At 38.8% G+C, this 17,832-nt stretch overlaps 1 protein-coding gene and 1 long non-coding RNA gene across 3 annotated transcripts in view; one reads left to right on the top strand and one right to left on the bottom strand.

The window, feature by feature from the left end:
• Window positions 1-15,084, top strand: part of LOC134675956 (uncharacterized) — a 178,759-nt gene extending 163,675 nt beyond the window's left edge. For both annotated transcript variants that reach the window (XR_010099827.1, XR_010099828.1), the window contains exon 2: window positions 14,936-15,084. This is a non-coding gene — a long non-coding RNA (uncharacterized LOC134675956). The remainder of the gene's footprint in view (window positions 1-14,935) is intronic.
• LOC134675841 (thyroid receptor-interacting protein 11) overlaps window positions 1-17,832 on the bottom strand; it is a 113,217-nt gene that overhangs the window by 69,553 nt on the left and 25,832 nt on the right. The window contains exon 2 of the mRNA XM_063534141.1: window positions 11,067-11,120. Within this exon, the coding sequence (XP_063390211.1) occupies window positions 11,067-11,120 (54 nt within the window). The remainder of the gene's footprint in view (window positions 1-11,066; window positions 11,121-17,832) is intronic.

Here is a 17,832-nt window from a genome sequence, read left to right on the forward strand (position 1 = left end):
GAGTAACATTCGTCGCAGGAAAGCAATAATGCTGTAACCCGCAATACAATTGTAGTGCGGGTTACAACATTATTGCTTTCTAGCGATTCTGATTGTGCCTCCTTGTAAACCTCAAAGTTAAGTTTTTCAAAACCGCCTCCCGTTTATCGTTTATCGCGTGTCAAAGATTGACGTTCCTATTATATTGTTACCTACTTTAATGTACTTCATCGCAATTTCAAGCCACGTCACTGCGAGGAATTTTATCGTTCGCCAATTGGTCATAGCAAATCGGTTACCACTGGCTACTGCCACTTATTCTGTACTTTAACTTATATGTAATGTATAAGTTAAAGTACAGAATAAGTTATAGTAATAGTATTTCAGACGTTGCCATGGCCACATCAAAATATCCAGATTAGAAGCGTGAATTGTTTTGGCTTCCGATTCAGGTCATGAGATAGCAGACCCTGTGGGTCGATTTATATAAAAGTCCCATAATATTTATTAAGGTAACAAAACTTCCGTGAGACACAGACATATTAAATATATTAAGAACGGGTCACGAAGATACGTACGTATACGTGAGTGACCCGTTCTTAATATATTTAATAATATTTATTAAGGTCTCTGTTTTTTCTTTAGTCATAATTTGTTTGGTTCAGAAACGCGTAACTTTTCAGGATTGCCATAAAACAAACCTAACTTAATCTATAGGACAACCTTACGAAAATCCTGAAAAGTTAACGCTTTCAGTTTTAGGACTAATGTTAATATGACAAACAATACATTTTGACTTAAAACTTTAAGTCAAACGAAACTCTATTTATTTAATTTTGTGAACAGCAAATATCCAAGCATCAACGACCCACAGCATCACCTAGCAAAGACAAAACACCTTTAGGGCTGTCCATAAATTACGTCATCGATATTTGAAGATTTTTGACCCCCCCCCCCCCCCCCCTATAATCATCCAAAAATCATGCTTCAAATGACCCCATTTCCTCCTACTTCATGCTACCGTCATCCGATATCCAGACCCCCCCCTAATTTGAAATGACGTAATTTATGAATAGCCCCTTTACTGTATTGCAATAAGAGCTAAAACGTACACATATTTATGAAGTAAATACAGTAGCGTGCAGCGATAATCATAAATTAGTTGTTTAAATAATTATCGATGGCATAGATACAGTCGATTGGCGTAATTGGGGGCCTTGGCACCGATGCCGGTTTTCACGCTAAAGGAAATCTCTTTTCCTATCCTCTACCCGCCCAAAGACCTATAAAAAGGTCTTCTATTCGATTGTGAATTATAGTTTTAACAAATCAAAATCGCATTCGTCTTAAGGGGCCCACAGATTACCAGTTCACCGGACGATGTCGGCCTGTCAGTTGTTCGGAGCTGTAAAATTTTGTGTTTAACAGGCCGATATCGTCCGGCGGACTGGTAATCAGTGGGCCCCTTCACCTTTTGCGATTAACTGACAGGCTGATATCGTACTGGTAATCTGTGGGCCCCTTTAGCCAGTTTCGAGGTGTGGGCGCCAGAGGCTGTCGCTCCAATGGATTGTTCACCATTCACCATCTTTGATTTTGGGAGTTACCAGCAACTTTTCAACACAAGGATTATTATTTTTTGGATTTGTCAACCCTAAATTTCTACGACCGGTCTGACCTAGTCATATGAAGCCGATGGGTCACTACTTAGTTCCACAGTAAGCACAATAAGGCTTGTTTTGTGGGTACTAGACAACGATAAGTATACAAAATAATATAATATACAGGTATATATGATTATATATAATAATATAGAAAAATCTATAAATAACTCAGGAACAAATATTTGCGATGAGGACACAAATAAATGCCCTTATAAGAAAAATACTGAAAAAAAGTAGCATACAGGTATTCAACCAAAGATTTCTGGGCCACTTAAATATCTTGTAACCGTACCGTAACATTAATATAAAAAATAATTGTCACTGTGCCATGGTAGGGTATCCATAAGACAAGTTGATTAAAATTTAATCAACTTAAAAATAATTTAATTTAATTTAGTTTTAGTTGGTTGTAATTTATTTTTGTAAACCTGTTTTGTGTACATTAAAGTGATTACTACTACTACTATTATCTGCACAATTTCAATCTTTGCACAAGATAGTCTCTTTCTAAAGGATAGTACAGTCACCTGCAATATTATGTTACACAACGAAGGCCGCAGAAATATCTGACACGATCTTATTTGTAGTGTCAGTTTCGGAACAATTGTCTTTTTCCGTGGGAGGGGTGTTAACCCGCCGCACAACCCCCGAAATGCTGGAGGACCGCATTGGACAGAAACGGCGCTAGACAGAGAAGCATGGCGTTCCTTAGTGTCAGAGGCCAAGATCCACTTCGGGTCGCTGCGCCACGGCAGTAAGTAAGTATCTTATTTGTAGAGCCATAAGAGCGTGCCACATATTTTTTGAGGCCTTCGAAGAGTAACATATTATTGCAGGTGACTGTACATTCCGTAAAAAATATTTCTCAAGAACCTTTCTTATCTTTTAGGGGGTATGTCCTTAAACTACGTCCAAGACCACCGGTGGACGGGCAGCAGCGTCCCTCAAATTCGGTGTACCTACTGGACTGCGATCGCCAACCCGCCTGCCAAGCGTGGCGATTATGGCATTCACCCCCCATAAAAGGGGGAGGCCTATGTTCAGCAGTGGACGTCTTATGGCTGAGGTGATGATGATGATGAACCTTTCTTATTGCCTCTTTCATACGGTAACTTTGTCGCGCGATAAATATTTATCGTGGCAATATGTTGGATATAAAAGCAAAAGTATGTATGATCTCTTTCTTTAAATATGAATACAAAAGAGATGCATAATGTTTGTAGAGTCGAACAGTTGAGTTAACATTAGGTATTATTCAGCGTCTGTTGAAAATATAATATTTCAATATGTGATATGAAAAATGACAGACACGCTTGACTCATCAGGCTAATGACATTTTAATATGCTTGACACAAAATCCGATATTAACAATAAAATTATAAAAACCAAAAAAATAATTTAAAATCTATATCGTTTATATCTTTAGCTGGTTAAACAAAACATGTGTATTTTCCAATGAATCATCACAATTGTAAAATACATAAGCCATCTTCACACTGCTGACAAAAAGCAAAACCTTTTAAAAAGATACCTGGCCGGTTGTAAAAAAGAATAAACAAACTCACCTCACTCAATCCTGTGATAACTGTCACTTTTGAATTTCGAACGCGACTTAATCGACGACCGTCCGCTGTGACGTCCGCGCATCGACTGACTTTTGAGGCGGCGCCTGAGTTTCAGTAACGCCTTTACGCACACACGTAAAATAATATAGTGCGTATGTGTGAGTAAAGCCTTCATGAAAATGCAATGACTAGAGGCGCCGAGTTCAGAGGTTCGTATTTACAATTAGCTATACGTTGGGACGTGTTTTTCTACCTTTTGTTAAGGGATAGGTACGGCGATGGTTGATAATACAAATATATCAGTGAATTTACATTTTCGAATATATCTGTTTTGCATTTGTATGCGTAAATAGTCGTAGTGCAGTTTTTGCATGTATGACGATATTTACATAGTGACAAAGATGTTTTTACATAGATAATGCATCGATGGCGCAGTAGGCTATTGTGACCCGAGTATTGTAAAAATTGATCCTGCAGGCGTATCATGGATCGCTTTATCCACATTTATCCACGTGATAAAATAACTGTCACTTTTTAACTCCGCGGGATAGAAAGTGACGGACACAGTTTTATCACGCTGTCACGTAGACAAAAACGACCATCATATCCGTACGGGACACAATTCGTATCTAGACTATTTATTAGAAGCACATTCGTTTTTGTCAAAGTATCGATTTCAGTGCATTACGCTCGCACAAATGAGACAGTGAAATAGAACATACTGATAAAATTTGTATTGGTGTACTATTTTACGAATTAAATTTTAACCGACTTTATTAAGGAGAATCGTACAGTCAGCACCAGAAGTTACTAAGCGGGCGAGGTGTTCAAAATTATCTTGACACGCTCTTATTAACAATAAAGTCGTGTCAAGATAATTTTGAACACCTGGCCCGCTTAACAACTTCTGCTGCTGACTGTATGCTTGGGTGTACTAAGTTTCATCAGCCCCGGAGTCTTGCAAAATAAGTTGCATGTTGGGAATTCAATAACAGGTACTTTAAAACAAATTCGTAGTAGTAAAATCCTTTTTTACTGTCGTAAGCAATAGTTAAATATTTATTTTATGTATTGTCCTTAGTACTTTATTTACACGACTTAGGTCACACATGAATAAGACATTAAATACTATTTTCGTGACTAAGTCTAACAATAAAACCTTTTAATAAACCTACATTTTTAAGTACCGTCTCTTGTATTAATTATTCTTGTACCGTGTCTTGTATTTTACGTAAGCAAATTATATGGCACTCATTGGAGTTGCATTGTTATATTATCTGATATTCACTTGTTTAATAAAGTAAACGCACACTTTTCATCTTAAAACCCAATAAAAGAGAACAATAATGTTAAATTTGATAAGGATCTATAGCCCAAATTAATTATCATTCGGTGTTCCCCAAGGTTCTGTCCTAGGACCGAAGTTATTCCCAAAGAAAACATTGTATAGTATAGTATTGTATATCAGATATATCGGAGCGGCCAAGGTGTTCACAAAATCTGAACACACACTCTAACGCCTTGACAATAGAGACGTGTTCAGATATTTATGAGCACCTTGGCCGCTCCTATATATCTAAAGGCGACTGTACACAATAACACATACACTATGCAATTCAGTAAATATACTCAAGATGTTGACTCTGTACTCAACTAGTGAGATAAAGATAAGTCCAGTCGACCTGAATTACTTAAATCCTAACATGTGGATTTGTGACGTCACTTAACAACGACTTCATAGGGTAACGCAAAATTCACCCAGCTTTAGAATCTTTTGTGCAAAAATACTGTAAGCATATTAATGGCTTTTCCAACGGCTGTTACAGTTTTTATGCGTGGGTAAGTGTAAAAACTGCAAAAGCTAGAATTTTCAAAACTTGAGTCTTGTATTGCCCCTGAATTGATTGAAATTCACTCGGCAAGATTTCAAAAATAGATCGTTATGACAAATTCCATCAGACCGACCATTGTAATATAATAAAATGGTTTCAGGAACACTCAACAGAGTTCAATTTTTTTCAAGATTCCTTTTTCTTATAGATGTCATGATTCAAAAGTTAACAAGTCGTGTGATAGATATTTGCGCAAGTGTTCGCTCGGACGTTAAGTATATGTATAAAACGGGATATTGCGATACAATAAATAAAATAAAATAAATACCTTGAAATAAATCTTTGATAGACCTTATATCTTTGGGATAAGGTTTAAATTGACAGTTGACAGTGTCTATGGTATGTCATTAGGAATCTATTTATGTATATAGTTGATAATTAATCCTGTTGCTAAGGTTAATGAGTTCTATAATTCGTATGAATCATTTACTAGCTGCGCTGCGAGTCGCGCGCCCGCCCGCCGATCGTTGCATCAGACTTAAGCCGTTCACGCCGGATGAAATACATCGCATCATTACCGCCGGAGTAGCCAAAAAGCCAACAAAAGATATATTCGACATCTCGGTGATGCTAATCCACTCGGTCGCAGCAGAACTGTCTCCTGTACTCGCAACCGTCTACAACAGGTGCCTGCGCGAAGGTGCATTTCCCGACACGCTCAAAGAAAGTCGCATCTCGCCATTATACAAGGGCAAGGGAAAAAGAAATGACATCGACGCCTATAGACCTGTCGCCATAATTCCGGTGCTGGCGAAAATATTTGAATACGGCCTAAGTTCCAGGCTGACGGAATTTTTAAGCTTAACGAACTGTCTATCTGAGATGCAATATGCCTACAGGAAAGGCCGTTCGACGACTTCGCTAGCCCGAGCTGTGGTCAGGCAGATAATGGAGGCCCGTGAGCGCAGTAACCAAGTCGCAGTTCTATGCTGCGACTTGTCAAAAGCTTTCGACGTTGCAGATCACCAAGTTCTGATAAAAAAACTGCGTCACTACGGGTTTGAAGGTTCAGCGCTTACATTAATGTGCAACCTGTTGCGAAATAGGACTCAAGTTGTGGTCGCTGACGGGGGTCGCGTTCGGTCTGACACCGTGACTACATGTATGGGCGTCGCACAGGGCTCCTCTGTCTCGAACATACTGTTCTCCCTACTGTTAAATGATTTGCCAGAAGCTGTCACCAGTGGAGAGACATTCATGTATGCAGACGATGTGGCTGTAGTTGTGCACGCCCCTACATATGATGAACTTGAATGCAAGCTGAACATGACCGCCACATCAGTGTCAAATTGGTTTCGAAGTAACGGCCTTATTTTGAACACTACCAAAACACACTTCATCAGCTTTGACCTCTCTGGACGTCAAATGAGGCAGTTGTCAGTACTAACGAATGGAAGTCCTATCAATCAAGTTATGAACTCAACATTCCTTGGTTTTGAGTTAGACAGCGGCCTCACCTGGGGAGGTCATATAGATAAAACGTGTGGAAAACTGGCTACAGCATGCTTTGCCTTAAAACGATTGGCACGAATACTCCCAACTGAAATGGTCCGGGCCTGTTACTTCGCTTCAGTGCACTCACGTTTACAGTATGGAATCGAGCTGTGGGCAGCGGCCGCCGACTGGGAGAGGGTTTTCCGCCTCCAGAAACGAGCTGTGCGTGCGATAGCGCGCGTTCCGCAAACCAGCTCTGCGAAACCACTCTTCAAGTCGCTAGGCATATTAACACTGCCCTCACTCTTAATACTGCATATGGCAACAAATGTGCGTGATGAGGTGGACATGAACCCCATCATCGAACCCCCGCGAAGGTACGAGACCCGTAGTGCGCGCGCGGGACTGCTGCGACTCGAGCCGCATAGACTAGCTAAGTCCAAAAAACTCACCCACGTCATGGGCCGTAAAATGTACAATCATCTACCACGGGAAATTATAACAGCACAAAGTGCTTCACTTTTTAAAACAAAACTTAAAAAATGGCTTCTCGAGCAGACGTTTTACGACCACAAGGAGCTATTTAATTAATTATTTAATTAATTAATAATATAAGTTAAACCTATGGTTTAAAATTTTATTCTTGGAATGAAATCTCATTTTATGTAGTTACACACTGTAATCTAGTATTGACATGTAATTTTTATTATCAATAAATTATTATGATTATGATTATGATTATGATTAGAATTTCACGGTATTTACAGTCAGTACAGTATGTACCTTTTGCAATTATTTCGATATAAAAGTATATTTTATATTATTAAAAAAAATGAAGTCTTACATTTCGCGTTTTTATCACTACACCTCATATTACAAGAAAGTCCCCCGCAGCCGCGTCTGTCTGTTTGTGTGTATTTATGTACGCGATAAACTCAAAAAATACTGAACGGATTTTCATGCGGTTTTCACCTATCAATAGAGTGATTCTTGAGGAAGGTTTAAGAGTATAATTTGTTAAGGTTTTGTGTAACCTGTACCTTTTCTCTGCAGCTGACTGTACCTACATACCATAGCCAATATCGAATCGACCAAAAATAATCAAAAGTCTATTCTACTTTTAAAAGGTTATTTATTGGCTGTCAAACTTAGATCTCTATTTGCGTTCAGGGTTCAATGATTGTTTTAGGGTTTCGTAACGAAAAGGCAGAAAGGAACCATTATGTGCAATTTCGTCAATAAACATCGTGAAATATCTCGGGAACTACTTACTTGATTTCGTTATAAAGGGGCCCACTGATTAACAGTCCACCGGACGGTATCGGCCTGTCAGTTAGAACAAAATTTTGACAGTTCCGAACAAGTGACAGGCCGATACCGTCCGGCGGACTGTTAATCAGTGGGCCCCTTAAAAACCGACACATAACATAATAGAGGCCTGTTCTAAGTTTGATGTGATCGCGCTGTGTGTTTCTGTCTGTACCTCATAAACGGATGAACCGATTTTGATGCGGTTTTTTATATTTCAAAGCAGGTTTTCTAGCAGTGGCTCTTAGACATGTTTTATCAAAATCAGTCCATCCGTTTGCGTTTTTTTTTAATTTAACGTTATTTCTTACATATATGACTTACCTGTCCGTCCGTCCGTCCGTCAGCACCCAACGAAGCCCAAACCGCCCGCAATCAGCCCTTTTATAACGTTCGTTATCACTTGTATTATACGCGATCAATACTTTTATCTGTTTGTTTTATATCTCCCACTCTTTTTAACATTGTTTAGTTAGGCTGTTCACCCTTTGTTTTGTTAATAGCATTTTACCAAGTTTGTGGCAAATAAGCGTATAATCCGACTAAAAACTTTTCCATCGCCAATTAAAGTCCAGGCTATCGAATTGCCAAGTTGCCAACCCTTTATTAGGCCTCAAAGAAAAGCTCAGAAAGATGTCCTAAAGGGTTGGCAACTTGGTAATTCGCACGTGATAGCCTGGACTTTAGCCAACATTGCATTGCCACTTTGGTGGAACTTATACAGGGTGGCCAAGAAACAAGTGCATCCCCGTTGCCAGGGAGGTTTTGGGACCCAGAATCAGCCCACTAATAGTAGTAACATACCCCATGTTTGCCAATCAGTTCCAGTTTTGGTCTACGAGGTCTACGTCTACGAGGTCGAACTGCTTTACGTAATTCGAAAATGTTATCGACCCTTTCGAAACTGGCAAAGGCGCACTTCGTTTTTGGCCACGCTGTATACTTCTTCCTCGGTCCCTCATTGCTGAGGATCGCGACCATCTATGCTCCGTCTCCAGTGTACGATCTATGATCATACGAGTAGGCCATAAGGGTCACGCACTGCATGTTGCCGCCAACCACCCTCTTCACAACATCAGACTATCTCGTGGGTGCTTTACCACGCGCTTGTTTGCCCTCTATTTGGCCCAAGATAATCTGCTTCTAGGTCGTGCTTGCTGTATACAGACACTACTTAAATCATAACCGCGTGTCAATGCGGTAGTCTGGTAAAAAACAAAAAAAAAGAGGTTTCGTTTTGGACTGTTGACTTCTGCAAAACTTAACCAATCGTAACAAAATTGTGGAACTAAATAATAAGGAAATATTTCTGATCTTAAGGTTAAGAACTTAATATGCTTTTAGCAGTGTACGTAGGTATTACGTGTATTTGTTCCGTATGTTCCACTCATCATCATCATCATCATCACACCTTGTGCATCTTTACAGATGATTTAAGCAGCATCTATGACTTACTTATTAACTAGCGACAGCGTCGCTCGTGGCTATATAACCCGATCCTTGAACGGCACAGTCGCCCACATTTGTGACAAATAAAAGTGCATTGAGGATCCGCATCGAGGCGACCCTCATCGCCATGTTCCACACGCAGGTTCCACTATAGACGTTTTATTAGAAACTATTTGGCACAATCCAGAGTTTTGATTTGGAACCCTCGTCCTAAAGTTTAGAAGCCTTACCGCTATTTCACATAAGCTCACTGGCTCAGTGACCCAAAAAGGATCTTGACCTCTGCGGATCTTGAACACAAGAGAGCGTCACTCTACCCTATTCTGCGACACTTCACGCCAGTTGGGTATTCCGAGGGCCGACAGGTCTTTTAGGGCTTCGTCACTCTTGAGGTATCTGGGACGCCCAGACGGACGGGGAAGGATCGTGCTGTGAGAAGAGCGTATGTGCGGGCTATCTCACATCATCATTCGCTTGCCCTTATCCCATTCATTTGGGGTCGGCACAGCATGTCTTTTTCTTTCACACCTCTCTCTCTCGCCCGTCATCTGCGTTCGCTTCATATCATCTCTCACACAGTCCATCCACCTTTTTCTCAGTTTTACTCTCCCGTTACTTCCCTCCACATTCATTCGTAATACCCTTTTCGTCGCATGACTTTCATCCCTCCGGTGCGGCCGGGCTAACTCACATGTTTACAAATTATATACATGCATTCCATTTTATACAAGACTAAGTCTAATCGTATGGATATCCTGACAATAAGCTTTAAATTGATTTTATTACGGTAAAAGCCAGAGGTCAACACATTTAAAATCAAACTAAAAATCCAAAAAAACTGCATTTTCGAATGCATTCAAATCAAAGCGCAGGAAGCGATAAATATGTATGTTTGTGTGTTTGCATAATTTATTTAGATACGTATCGATCGAGGGTTCACAATGTTCACATACATGTTCCGGTGGATCATACGTGTTGAATAGGTCTAAGGTTCGATTCCCGTTGTAAACCAAATTACGTTTCGAATTCAAAAGAAATTGAAACCCTTAGTTACACAATAAAAGTGCAAAACAGATTTTGAATGTGTACAAAAAATTGTACGCAGGGACTTAGGAGGTAGTAGTAGTAGTAGTAAACTCTTTATTGTACAAAAAGACATATTAAAAATAACATACAATTAGCAAGAAGTACAAAAGCGAACTTATCCCTTTGAGGGATCTCTTCCAGTTAACCTTTGAGTAGATGAGAGGAGAGAGTGAAAAGAGGGTGACAAATGCAGCAAAATGTACAACAAGGTACCAGAAAGATAAAGGATATAAATACATACAAAATTTATAGGATAAACATACATATATTACACAAAAAGGAAAGGGGAAAATACATTAAAAATTGGAAAGAATTAGAACGATATAAAGCAACTATACAATAGAAATATAGACAAATTAATCAGTCAAATCAGATAACCATAGCTTCTTTAACCTCTCCTTGAACGACGCAACCGATTGTGCCTGCCTGAGCGACACAGGCAGCTCATTCCACAGCTTCACTGGACGCACTGCGAAGGACTTGTTGTATCCTCGAGATTTGTGAGGAGGGATGGCAAGTGATAAATTCGCGCTCGAACGCAGACGGTGGCCACTGCCTTCAGCCAGAAATTGAAATTTTTGAGAGAGGTATAGAGGAGAAGAAGGTGTAAAAAGAACATTAAAGAGAAGAGAAAGAGTGTGAAGATCTCTACGGCGGCGGATTGGAGGTTATATAAATTATTGGCTTACCTCAGATTGCAATGTGGCTTCGAGTTCTGCTGTAAGCCTCTTCAGAGATGCGATCTGAAAATAAAAAAAAAAGGTTTGTAAAACTAAATCCACTCTGTAGTTATACTTAAATAGGGCCACTTGCACCATTCACTAACCCGGGGTTAACCGGTTAAACCTGGAGTTACCATGGTTACCAGTACAATTCGACACTGGGTTGAGGATTTAACCGGTTAACCCCGGGTTAGTGGGGTGGTGCAAGTGGCGCTTAGGGTAACTGGCTGTAAGAAGGCCCCTTCCACTTCCGGTAGAAGATATAAAAGCTGTAGAATATAGATGTTGCAGAGAACTAATAAATACAAAATATGAATTGGTAACCTTTGTTATACCTATTATACCTAACCTTATAATAACTTCAATTTTATTGTTTTTGAAGTGAAAACTTCTTTAGCGGCGCTGTGCACTTTTTGAGGTGGGGAAAAAATGTTAAACTCGCGACAGCGTAAGACGTAACACGCTTCGTAAGACGGACACGTGACCTGATCGATAAACTGTTACAATGGCATTGAGTTTTCACTTCTACCGGCACTCCCGGAGTGCAACCCGTTGTTTTTTTTTTAATGATGAATACCTTACAAACCTTATGATTCTCTAATCACATTGACCTTACGATTATCTTTGCCTATGTTCCTCTGGCAAACTAAGCTGTACTAATGCCAAACTATAGCTTAGTCTTATACTCTACAATACCTTTAATAGTTATTTTCTCAAAAATGGACTGCAAAGTCGACTTTGCCATCTAAAAAATAGGTCGCGAAGCGCGTAGTTTATGGTTAGTCAAAAATTAAAAAGTTAAAAACATTGCAGTCTCGATTTTGGGACTGCAATGTTGCATACAAATTCCATTATTTGTCGAGTTCCAAACTTTTTAAAAGTTGATATGACCATATCAAATGAAGGCACAGGCCCATTAAACAGCCAAACAGATGATTAGTACCGCGACTATTTAGATGTCTCAAATAGGTTGGCGTATATTTGGCAGAAAAATACACTTCTATTTCTTTTATTAAAAAAATAAAAAGGCGGCAAGGGCTTTTTTCTGTCAAAATATACATGCAAGAACGTTGCTTTTGTAAAATATTTCTATGATATTTATATTTCTTGCACCGTTTTTGAGAAAAGCACTATATATGACTCGGCTGGAAGGCTACTTGCTGGCTTCGGATTCAATTAAACGGACTCCCAAGGTCGTCCGTTTAAAACGAATCCTCAGCCTGCAAGTAGCTACTTCCGAGCCTCGACAATAATGTACTATTGTTTTACAAGGGGGCAAAGTTGTTGTTTAACCGCTCGTGCTAATATTGATACCCGAGCAAGCGAAAGATTCCAAAATTGAACCACGAGCGTAGCGAGTGGTTCGAAAAATGGAATCTTGAGCGTTGCGAGGGTTTCAAAGCACGAGGGTTAAACAAAATTTGCCCCCGAGTGAAACACAAAATTTTTCACCACACCAACCCGAAGCAAATATTAAATGTAAAATATCAAACAATATCAAACCAAATCAAATCCAAATGAATGTTATTAAATATTTATCATCCAAAATCATCATTTAAAAGTCAATTCTACCAGCAAAAATAAGAAAACAACTCAAAATTTGCATTTGATTACTTTGCCTCACATGTGGATAAAATGCAACTTTGCTATTCGTTTTTGAAGTGCAAAGTAATTCTTTCCGAGCTGGTGTGGTGAAAAAATACTTATACCTAAATGCACCATAGAGCAAACAAAACGCTTTACGATGCCAATATTCCGCTCTGACCTATTGGCTGCGCGCATTTCAATCGTTCCAAATTTAAAATTTAAAACGATCGAACGCCATTGGATGTTTTTTTTTCTATTCCGTTGACAAATAGATTTCTGTGGATTTTGTACGGGTGTTGTTTACAGGTGTATAAATCTTTACTATTAATAGTTTAGCGTATAATTAAATACATAAATTATATATTATATAGATGGTCAAGCAAATCTTGTCAGTAGAAAAGGCGCGAAATTCAAATTATCTATGGCACGAAATCCCTTCGTGCCTACGTTTTTCAAATTTGCCGTCTTTTTCTATTGACAAGATCTGCTTGACCAAGTATAATATAATACACGGTGTAACATGAAGAAACCGAATAATTTTAACCACGCATTTCTGAGGTCAAAAGAAGGAAAAAATTTTACATGAGTTTAGGTCAATTTCGCCAAAAAAAAATTTTTTTTTGTTTTGTTTTTTCAATTTTTTGAATGTATTTGTACATAAATAATAAATGTTATTGGTGAACTTGTTACTTAAAATGGATTTTTACATTTTTTTTTCGTAAAAGCTTATTTTTGCAAAGTGTTACTTGTCACTTTTTGACATCTATCAATAAGGATATTTAGACTACGTCCCATAGCAGCAACATTACCATCAAAAAGGCCTTTTACATTATGTAACAACAAAAACTTGTTTATTTTTAAATTAATATTATCTCTGAAACTAGGCGTTTTTAAAAAAAAGTTTATAGGACATTTTTGTCTCTAAATATGATCAGGAATACGCTGTTAAAATTATTCGGTTTACTTATGTTACACCGTGTATATCTATAAGAATAGTAATCACAATCTAAACGTACCGCTCTCCCATCTTTTTTGTTTAAATGATTATAGGAATTGGAAAAACATAATTTATTCAAAATTAATTCTGTAAGAGATAATTTTAGCCGGAAAAGTAGCGTATAGCACTAATGATAAAAGGACGTACAGTGTGTAATGCATCCAAATGTAGAATTTAGAGCGTAGCTAGCGACTCAAAAAAAACTAGTGAAATAAATGCAATTTTTCTATTCTTAGTAACAATAGCAACACTAGCAACATACGCTTGTTAGACTTGCTGAAGTAAAAACAAAAGAAGACGAACTTATATCCTTTTGGGCGTTGTCAAAAAAACCGGGCAAGTGCAGGTCGGACTCGCGCACGAAGGGTTCTGTACCATAAAGCAAAAAAAAAACAGAAAAAAATGCAAAAAGAAAACGGTCACCCATCCAAGTACTGACCACGCCCGACGTTTCTTAACTTTGGTCAAAAATCACGTTTGCTGTATGGGAGCCCCACTTAAATCTTTATTTTATTCTGTTTTTAGTATTTGTTGTTATAGCGGCAACAGAAATACATCATCTGTGAAAATTTCAACTGTCTAGCTATCGCGGTTCGTGAGATACAGCCTGGTGACAGACAGACGGACAGACGGACAGACGGACAGACGGACGGATGGACGGACGGACAGACTGACGGACGGACAGCGAAGTCTTAGTAATAGGGTCCCGTTTTTCCCTTTGGGTACGGAACCCTAAAAAAGAAACAAAAATAGTGCGAACATGAATAAAAGATGGCACCTGATTTTTATACTGATCGAGATTAGAATCGCAGATGGGTCTATTGACAAATATCGCAGATTTAGGAATTACCATAGAGTAGAGATTTTCAGGTAGAAGATGCCAGATACATCGATAAATTTGGGGTGAACGGGACGCCTCGTTTTCGAACTCTCCTGTCACACATATTTAATTACACAAACGGGTATACCGCGATATAATTTCATTGTTTTTACCTTAAATTTATTTTTATTATACACCCGTTTGTGTACAGGTACACATAATACCAAAATAGGTCTATTTAAATATGTGTACAAAACGCGAGGTCGCCGGAAGACGCTGGATGCGGGTCGCTTCCAACCGGCACGTATGGAGGTCCAAGGGGGAGGCCTATGTTCAGCAGTGGACGTCTTATGGTGATGAGAGATGATGATGATGATGACAAAACGCGAGAGTTTTAAGTCCTGTTCATACAAACATTACAAACACTTATAGACATTTACAGTACATATGGTGCTACTTTACCGCACTAGTGCGATAATTAGCACATTACGAAACTATGTCGAAATTTTAAAGGGCCATATGTACTGTAGAACGTTGTACGATACTCGTGCGAATAGGTAATTCGCAACTCGTGTCGATTTTATCGCCACTCGTTTCGAATTTCCTTTTTTTCGCACTTGTATCGTAAATAACTATTATTTATACTATATTTCACAAAATAAAAACTTTGTGTACAAAAGGCGAACTTAATGCCATGAGGCACTCTCTACCAGTCAACCTTACGCTACGTCTTACGTAGGCGAACAACGCGCGAACGCGGCGCGGCGCGGCGCGGCGAAAGCGGCCGCCGCCGCGCCGCGCCGCGCCGCGCCGCCTGACATTCGCGTGCAAATCGCGCCGCACCGCGTTCGCAACGAGATCGCTTACGTAGGACACTTCTATGGGCATCAAAGGATTGATTTCGCCGCGCCGCGCCGCGCCGCGTTCGCGCGTTGTTCGCCTACGTAAGACGTAGCGTTAGGGCAACGCAGAGAAATTTGTAGGCGGTGCATTAGAGGAAAAAAATTGATTTTTTTATAAGACACAATTTACAATATGTACACATAAATGTACTTATATGTTACCATCGTGCATCGTGTGCAATTCAATAATGATGACTAATTTGTAGCAAATTAAACCACTTTTGGAAAACTCTCAAATTGTAGATACGTATCGCTACTAAACAATATATTTTCAATATTTTTCTGCGTACGTACATATGATCCATCTAATCCCGTATAATCTATCAAAATAATTTATGTGGACTTTTATTTCATTAAAATACGACCTACTGCGAAGAATCGGGTGACATACATTATTTTAAAGAGTTGCAAAACGTTATTTTCCAAACGTTAGTTCCTGTTTTCATTGATGGATTCAGCTCAGCCTATCGGTGTATTGAATTGCAAAGTGGGGCAACTGAAATACGTCAGTGGTGGATGGTGCGTAGAGGTTTTGACGCAAGATTTTTTTTTCACTTTGTATTAGGGCGGGGTATAGAGGAGAGAGAATTTAGACAAGTGTCAAAGTAAATTATGTAAACAGTACATTTACTGCCATCTTTGGACACAAATCATTAACACTTTAAGGGCCACTTGCACCATCTCACTAACCCGGGGTTAACCGGTTAAACCTGGAGCTACCATGGTTAGCACTACAATTTTACACTGGCTTAACGGTTTAACCGGTTAACCCCGGGTTAGTTGGATGGTGCAAGTGGCGGTAAGAATGCCATTTGACTTTGATCCTTATTTTTTCACTGACATATGATAAATTTGTTAAATGTCAAAAATTATCGCCATCTACTCCACGATGGTGCCATCTTGTCGAGGGATGGCGCTCTACCTTTGGCCTACTATGTACTGATACTGACTACATAATTTACTTTGACAATATTCATCTAGCAAAGACATATGTAACTTCGTATAAGATGAATAAAGTCTAAGAAAAAAACGTGCGGAAATCAAGAAAAAGTCATTCTCGGATAGATGGCGCACACACCTTTAGCCTATTCTCGGCTAGATGGCGTGACGACACCGTTTCCTATTTAACAATTTTAACACGTAGATATCAGTGAATGAACATGGGTCAAAATCCATATACAGGGTGGAAAGGCACGACGATCCTTTCCGCAAAAGACGGATTGTTTAGCCTAAGCTCTATATTTTCTCCATAGAAACTATGTTAATATGGGCAACCGTTTCGAAATTATGGCCTTTTAAACATCCATGCAAAAAACTACTTTGTTCTAACCCTAACAGATGACAGGGTCAATGAACTTACTTGTAAACAATCAGTATACGACAGGAAATTGTACTAATTTGTTGCCATCCAACTATTCTTAGGTCTGCTTACAACACGGTAAGAATCGTTGCAGGATTTTCGCTTTCTTAGTGGTTCCACTTGTTCAATACTTAAATGAAGTAGTTATGTTATTCCTTAATATTAATTATACTAACCACAACATTGTTTACAACGACAGTTCAAATTGTGACATTGACAACCACTCAAAAGTACGCAATCGTCTTATAAATATCTCTGGTTTCCTTGACATAAAAAAGGTTTTAGTTTCTTAACACGTTTCACAAAATTATTTTCGAATAATTGGAAACTATCTAAAATAATAAAAAAAATACAAGTAGGTTCTGTTTCATGCACCAAATGAACTTGCAAAAATGAAATACTAAGAATAAATCAAGAATAAATACTTTTTAAATAGGTACCTAACTAACAAACCTTCTTACGTGGTAGGAAATAGACAAGACGTCTGATGTATGAAATTAAATTGTCATTTAACTTTAATTATGTAATGTCATATTCTTCAAATAATAATGCCGTTGTTAGATGCTCGTGGTTATTTAAATTTGTCAGGCTGTGTAAAAGATATGGTGTACCAAACTGAATGTGCAACTGTGGACGAAATGAGACATTAAAGGCTAATTGCTGCTTTTGACAATCTGCGGAGGAAAAATGACGAAGAGCATACACTATCGCATGGGCAATGTGCGCGGGCTCGGGTGCGGGCTGCGGCGTACATTATAAGACACGGAGGTGCATTTGAAAACCGTATGTGAAGAGAAGATAGTGTTAAATATTGGCAAAAAGTAATTATCTAAGGAAGTAATAAAATTGTTTGTAATATTTTTGCATTCATTTGATTTATTTGTCATTTATGCGTCATTCATACATCATTGCGATTCTGTCAACGATCGGAAAAAGGCGTAAAGTCCCGAGCTTTCCTGACGGAGATCCTTAACCTAGCCGTCATGTGCACATGCTATAGGGTTATCACCACAGTTAAAAAGTAGAAAATTTGGTATTTTTATTTTTTACTCAATGAACGATTCTTA

The sequence above is a fragment of the Cydia fagiglandana genome, chromosome 23, assembly GCF_963556715.1.
Source record: "Cydia fagiglandana chromosome 23, ilCydFagi1.1, whole genome shotgun sequence".
Lineage (NCBI taxonomy): Eukaryota > Metazoa > Arthropoda > Insecta > Lepidoptera > Tortricidae > Cydia > Cydia fagiglandana.